The sequence below is a fragment of the Tupaia chinensis genome, unplaced genomic scaffold, assembly GCF_000334495.1.
Source record: "Tupaia chinensis unplaced genomic scaffold, TupChi_1.0 Scaffold000146_1, whole genome shotgun sequence".
Taxonomy (NCBI): domain Eukaryota; kingdom Metazoa; phylum Chordata; class Mammalia; order Scandentia; family Tupaiidae; genus Tupaia; species Tupaia belangeri.
The window spans coordinates 302,104-308,608 of record NW_006159616.1 but is presented as its reverse complement, the minus strand read 5'-3'; the positions used below and the strand labels follow the sequence as shown (position 1 = coordinate 308,608).

The window sequence follows — 6,505 nt, the reverse complement described above, 5'->3', positions numbered from 1 at the left end:
CAGTCGCAGCACTGGTCGTTCCCGGGCTTGCTTTTCACCTCGGCGATGAGCAGCTTCGTTAGGTCCAGGGGCTCCCCGTCCAGCCCCGCGCCCCCCCAGGAGCCCGGGCCGCCGCTGGGTTCCCCGAGGAAGGCGCTGCTCAGGGCTTCGTCCTTGCTGTTCTGGAGCACTGACACCCACCTGCCGAGAGGGTGCGGGGTGGGGGCGTGGGGATGAGAGCCCAGAGGCTAAGGCGCCCGCCCGCAGCCCCCAGGGCGGGCCAGGGGGCACTCACGCCTCACACTCGTGTTCGTCCTCTGCCTGGAAGTGGTAGGTCCTGTTGTCTGTGGGAGAAGAGGGGCGTCTGGCCCTCAGCAATCCTGCTGGCCTCCCAGAGCCCAGGGAGCCGCCACCAAAACCGCTGGGTCCTGCCAGAGCTTTTGTGTCCCTGCAGTGCCCGCTGGGGGAGGGCAGTGACAGCGGCTGGCAGCAGGGGCTGTTTCTCAGAAGTCACCTCCAAGCAGGATCCCAGCAAAGCTCTCTGGTGAAGTCTGGGTCCTGGAGTCCCTGGAGGTCTCCCAGGGCTCGGAGCCCGGCCCAGCTGAGGCAGGCTGTCCTGGCCTTACTCCTCACACCACCCCCAGGGGGCCTCCAGTCTGGTCTCCCTGCTTCCTGCCTGTCCTCTTCCCCCAGCCTGGGCGGGCAGCCAGACCTGTGCCTCGGCCGCTCCAATCCCGTCACCCTCCTCTGCCACCCTGTCAGGGAGTGCCCAGCTGCTCCTACTGTAGGTGAGCTGGACACAGACCCCTGAGTGGAGGCCCCCTGGGGCTGACAGGTCTCTCAGAAAAGCCAGTTGGGGAGGGGGTCACCACTCACGGGTCACCAGGTCGAAGCACTTTTTCTCCTCTGGGTTTGGTCTCACTTGGCACGTCAGCAGGGTCAGCTTGACTGGGGGCCGGTTGATCTGGGAATCGGGGGTGGGGAATGCACATTACCCTCTGGGCCTCCCACACTCCTTAGGTCTCCATTTCCCCACCTGGTCAATGGGCATAATAATCCTGCTCCGATTCATCCCTCCCGTCTGAACCACCTACAGGCTGTGGAGTATAGACCAAAGGCTTTGGGTCCCAGCCTTCCCGCAAGGGGTCTCTGTCTCCCTGGATCCGAGTTTAGGGGTCAGCCTTGGCATGTGTCTGCTCGGAACCAGGAGGGGCTCCACCGTGCCCCGAGACCCCCACGCCTGCAGGCCTCACCGTGCTGTGTGAGATGGTCAGGCAGCCGTACTTGACGCCACACTTCCTTTTCTGCCAGACTCTTCGAATTCTAGGGCCCGGGAGGACAGAGACAGTGACCCGAGGCTCGCCCTGACTCCCCCACCTCAGAGAGCAGGGGCCTGGCTCCACCTGTGACCTGCAGCTGCAGCTCTTCACCTCTGCCCTCCCGCCTCCACCTCCCTCACTGTGGAGAAGAAACATAGGCCTTTCCTTAGCAAGTTCCAGTGTGATGGGGAAACAGCTCTACTCTGGATCCGTATCTCAAGGGGACAGTGTGATCTCGGGCCCCCGAGAGCCTCCCTTCTGATGGAGGACACAGCTCACTCTACAGAGCTTCCAAGTGGAAGAACAGGTTCTTGATCACGACAGGTGAATGGCGGTTAAAGACAAAGCAAGATTGACATTGAGACCTCTAAAATAAAATGAGCAAATCCATGACCCAAAGTCACCTAACAGGACTGGCCTCATGGCCTAGTGGTTGAGGGAACCGGATCCCACGTGGCTGACCATGCAGTGGGAATCCCAGCTCTGGCGGCTTGAGAAACACCCAAGACCTGGAGGCTGGAAAATCATGCTGGACACATACGTGTCTGTGCCCAGACCCAACACTAGGGGGAGCTTTCTTCCTCCCCTTCCACCTCTATGTCTCTCCAGCAAAAACAAACCAATAAAAAACACAAAGCCACCTAACAATATTCATTGCTTTTTTTCTTCAGGTATTCTTCTCTGATAAAAACTGACTAGTAAATAGCAATCTGCATTTCGCAGAGTTCACTTTTTAACATCAGGCAGTAAGGCTTTCATTCCTAGGTACAGTGCGTGTATCGTAGAGGGAGTGCCCAGCTGTAGAGGGGAGGAGTCAGAACACAGTGAGAGCTTGATAAATGCGACCTGCTACCACTCTTCTTTACGTTAAGAATGACCGGTGGCCTTCAGCAGAAGTTCTCCTGCCTGGACAATCTCGGATTTGATTTTGTGTTGCTCCAGTGGAAGGCTCTGGACCTTGAGGGTCTACACAAATGATAAGAACAGTCCCTTTGGGAGCCAGCAGGTGGTGTGGAGGTTGGGGTGTTGGACCCTCACATGGCCGATAGCAGTTCAAGTCCTAGACCTGGAGGCTGGAAAATCATGCTGGGCACATATGTGTCTGTGCCCAGAATCCGGAGAGAAGGGATTGCACCATGGCCATCCCCCCTGGGGGGGTGATTTCTCACTATTCCTCTCACTGTCTCTTTCCAGTGGGCACATGTGCCCTATGGCAAAACTTTAAAAAAGAAAAGAAAAGAGAAGAAAGAAAAAGGGCAGTCCCTTCGGGCAGCTTCCCCCACCCCATTGTTTACGAGCTGTGAGTCTGGGCAGTCACTTCAGCCGTCACTTACCCATCGCTTTTCTTGTACAGAAAGCCCACCTTCTCTGTCCCGAACTGCTTGTTGCCTTGGTGCTGGTGGATGCTGTAACCACCTCCTGAGTTCTTCCGGCTCAGGTGCTCCTGTCCGTCAGACACACAAAGGGGACCTCAGGGCTCTGGCTGCAAAGAGCCACATTCTGCAGGAAGCCCTCACTCAGGGGGCCGCTTGAGACCCCTGTGGAGTCTTCCTTATCACCCTCCCTCCATGGTGGGCCTCGCGGGAGGGCTCTTCTTACAGGATATCTAGGGGCTGACCTCTCTGCTCTCAAGCTGCAGTGTCCCTCGGAGGGAGTCCCGGAGCTGGGTCAGCTTCTGTAGCTCCTCCTCCTGTGCTTGACGCAGCTATGGGACAGAGGACAGGACCCATCGCTGGCCAGCAGATGCCGGGCACTGACCCAGACCCAGAGCAGGGCAGCAGCCTCGCTCTGGGTAGGAGCCAGCTCTTCTACACCCACGGCTTGTGCTGAAAGGACGGGGGGCCCAAGGGTGAGGCCGGACTTACTGCATGTACTGAGGCCGCCAGCTTCTCGATGAAGGGGGACAGGCTCTGAGCTGCCTTCCAGCCATCTTGGAAGAAGCTAAGCCAGGTGAGAGGCAGGCAAGGGTCCAGAGAGAGAGAAATGGGAGGTGAAGCCAGAAGTCTAGAAGGTGCTCTAAGGATCATGGGGCTCCGAGGGGTGGTAGGGCCACATGGTCAAGAGCTGGCACTCCAGAGTCAAGAGTCTCTGGAGGGTGGCGTGGTGGTTGGGGCACTGGATTCCCACATGGCCAGCGGTGAGACGCAGACCTGGTGGTTTGCCTTCTCACTTTCCCTCTCTCTCTGTCTTTCTGGTGGGTGCATGTGCCCTATAACCAATAAAAAAATAGTAATAAATAAAATGAAATAAGTGATTCTTATTTAAAAAAATAAAGAAGTCTCTGGCTTCAGATCCCTTTACCAGCTATGCAGTCTTGATACAGAAGCCTGTTTCCTCATCTGCAAACTGGGGCTACTACTACCTGCTGCCGGAGGTGTGGGGGGATTGAGACTGGCAGCCATGGATTAGGTCATCGGGAAAGTCATGACGTAGTTTTGTTTTGTTTTGTTTTGTTTTTTAATAGATTTTTGCTATAGGTCACGTGTGCTTGCCAGAGAGACAGAAAGCAAGAAATCACCTCCCGGGGGGGATGGCCACACCGCAATCCCTTTTCCTCCAGTCTCCTCTCAGGATTATGGGTATGCATGCACACACGCCCGGTGTGAGTTCCAAGTTGCCGAGTCCAGGACAAACCACGGTCAACCACGTGGAAGTCCAATGTCTCCACCACCGTGCCACCTGCTAGCCTGTATTTTTCTGGTTTTCTGTGCAAAAATGTGTCATGGCTCCCCTGATGACCAATACTTCACGGCTGCCCTGTGGTGAGGGCTCAGGAAGGAGCTGAGAAAGCCTTGGCAGGAGGCCCGCGCCCCGAACACCTGGGTGGGTCTGCCCGTGGCAGGCCCGCGACATGGAGGGGCCCTGTTCTGTGACAGCCAGAGGTGGGTGAGTACCTACTTGTGCTGGGCGTGGAAGAACTTGATGAGGCTCTGCAGGAAGTCAGGACCTTGCTTCACCTGGCTCTCCCCAGCTTTGAGCAGGTACTGGCAGGAGGGCAGGGTGGAGTGCGGTGTGAGCCGAAGCCGGATCCTGGGGACAGGGGCTGTGTCCCCACCCACTAACACTCTGGGATAACTGAGCCTTGGCCTCATCCCGTAAGACCACCTGGTCAGGACTGGGTAAGCCTAGGACTGGGCCCCCGGGGTTCAAGAGGCACGGACAGGAAGACACATCCCCTCCTCCCCTGACCCCCAGCACACCTCACCTCACACATGTGCAGCTGGAAGACGCGTCGCTCTCTCTGCGCGTCCTGGGCCACTTCCCCAGGGCCCCCTCCTGTCACCCTGGCCCGCTCTCGCTCCTTCTCCAGCCTGGCCCTAGGCACCAAGGACAGAGAGGCCTGAACAACCCTCAGCAGCTCCTGTGCCGTCCTCCCAGCCCCGCAGCATGAGCGAGGTGCACAAGTCCCCACTGGCTGGGTGCACGTTGGCAGGTGGGTGTAGGGGATCCACGGGGTCGTGGGGAGAGACATGAATGGAGTCACAGGTGCACAGAGCCATGGAGTGCTCTCACTGGGCTGCTCAGGAAGCGGGCTCTGGGCTGGGTCTGAATCTTGAGAAGGCAACTGGGAGGAAGCCAGGGTTGGACAGGGCCAGGCCATGTGATCGCCCAAGGCGGGCAGGGATGGGAGGGCGGTGCTGGCAGTTGAGGTCAGGGGGGCCAGACCTTGCAAGGCCCCACACAGACCACTGTGGCTCTTGGTCTTTACCTCTCAAGCAATGGGAAGGTCTGAAGGTTTTATCTGAGAGGTGACAGGCTCAATAAGGGCAGGTGGGTTTGGGGGTCATCGGTTCTGATTTGGACCTTGTGGATAGAAGACCACAAAGCGCTCTCATTCTTCTGAACCTATGGAGCTTCCCATCTAAAGCTTAGAAAGCCCTTGTTCTTTATTTTTGTTATTTCTTTTTTTTTAAGGTTTCTGCCATAGGGCAAGTGAGCTCTCTGGAGAAAGAGAGAAGGAACGTGAGAAATTACCCCCAGGGGGTGCCCTCAGCGTTGGCTATGAAAACTCAGAGCTGGGGAGTGCTCCCTGTCCCCCCAGAACATAACAACTCCCATTCCCTGGCTATCCTCAACATTTTTTAATAAAGTATTGCAAATATTTGAGTGGAGAAAGTGAGATGGAACAGTACACGGGAAGTGCTTTAACGCCGCCCCTAAGACGGGGCTGACTGCGAAGGGACCACGGTGACAGCCCCACGTTATTAACTGGGGAGGGGTACTCCCTGCCGTGCGGAGGGAGGGAGACAGGTCAGGAGGACTCCGAAGCAGTCATGCCCCACCCGCCCGGCCAGCCCTGACGCCTTGGGCCACGCTCAGGGGCTGCCTCGACTGCACTGCCTTTCCGGACACCTTCCTCTAATCCCTACGGAGCCCCTCCCTCCTCGCCTTCCAGATCCAGCGGCGTGGTGGGGGGGTTTTGCTTGTAGTTTTTGCTATAGGGCATGTGCACTTGCTGGAGAGAGAAGAGGGAAAGGGGGAAGTCTTCTCCTGGGAGGATGGCCATGCCGCCATCCCTTCTCCATTCTCCTCTTGGGATGCTGGGCATGCACGCACACGCCTGGCGTGTTTCAGGACCCTAACTGCACCGTCGGCCACGTGGGATCCAGCCCCCTCAGCCACCGCACACCGGCTGGCCCTGTGGTGCTGTTCTTTCCTCACTACTTATCTATTGGGTCATGAGAAAAGTCACGACTTTTTTGTTTTTCTATGCAAAAGTGTCATGACTTTTCTGATGACCTAATATAATTTAGGCATGAGAATAGCATCTTATAACAGATGTCTGGCACCAAGGAAGCTCCTAATAAGTATTAGCTGTTGTTATCACTGGTCCCTCACACACTGAAGGGATAGCCCGTGAGGCAGGGTCATCACCCTATTTTACAGATGGCCCGAGCCGAGACTATACGTCACTTGTCCAGGTCACACCGCTGTTAGGTGGTGGAGCCAGGTTTGGAACCCAGATCCGTCCAATGCTAGACACCATCGGTAACCAACACCACGGCTCAGATTTGTCCCCACCTTCCTTCCTGGCCTGGTTGCTAGCTGGCCATGGTCACATGCCTTTTCTTCTTTTTTTTGGAAAGACAGAGGTAGCCGTCCCAACAAAGTCCCGACACCGTAATCCGCCCCCAGCCCTCAGCCACGTGCAGTCACGAGCGAGCATGCGGCCCGGGTCATGGCTAAGTGTGCAAGTGCACGCATGC

At 56.9% G+C, this 6,505-nt stretch overlaps 1 protein-coding gene across 2 annotated transcripts in view; it reads right to left on the bottom strand.

The window, feature by feature from the left end:
* The window catches only part of ASAP3 (ArfGAP with SH3 domain, ankyrin repeat and PH domain 3), a 50,969-nt gene that overhangs the window by 9,390 nt on the left and 35,074 nt on the right, over positions 1 to 6,505 (bottom strand). For both annotated transcript variants that reach the window (XM_006145150.2, XM_006145149.2), the window contains exons 6-14: positions 4,504 to 4,615; positions 4,197 to 4,282; positions 3,164 to 3,239; positions 2,917 to 3,003; positions 2,633 to 2,742; positions 1,233 to 1,302; positions 856 to 943; positions 275 to 323; positions 2 to 180 (exon numbers count right to left, since the gene is read on the bottom strand). In XM_006145150.2, coding sequence (XP_006145212.1) covers positions 2 to 180; positions 275 to 323; positions 856 to 943; positions 1,233 to 1,302; positions 2,633 to 2,742; positions 2,917 to 3,003; positions 3,164 to 3,239; positions 4,197 to 4,282; positions 4,504 to 4,615 — 857 coding nt within the window. The remainder of the gene's footprint in view (position 1; positions 181 to 274; positions 324 to 855; positions 944 to 1,232; positions 1,303 to 2,632; positions 2,743 to 2,916; positions 3,004 to 3,163; positions 3,240 to 4,196; positions 4,283 to 4,503; positions 4,616 to 6,505) is intronic.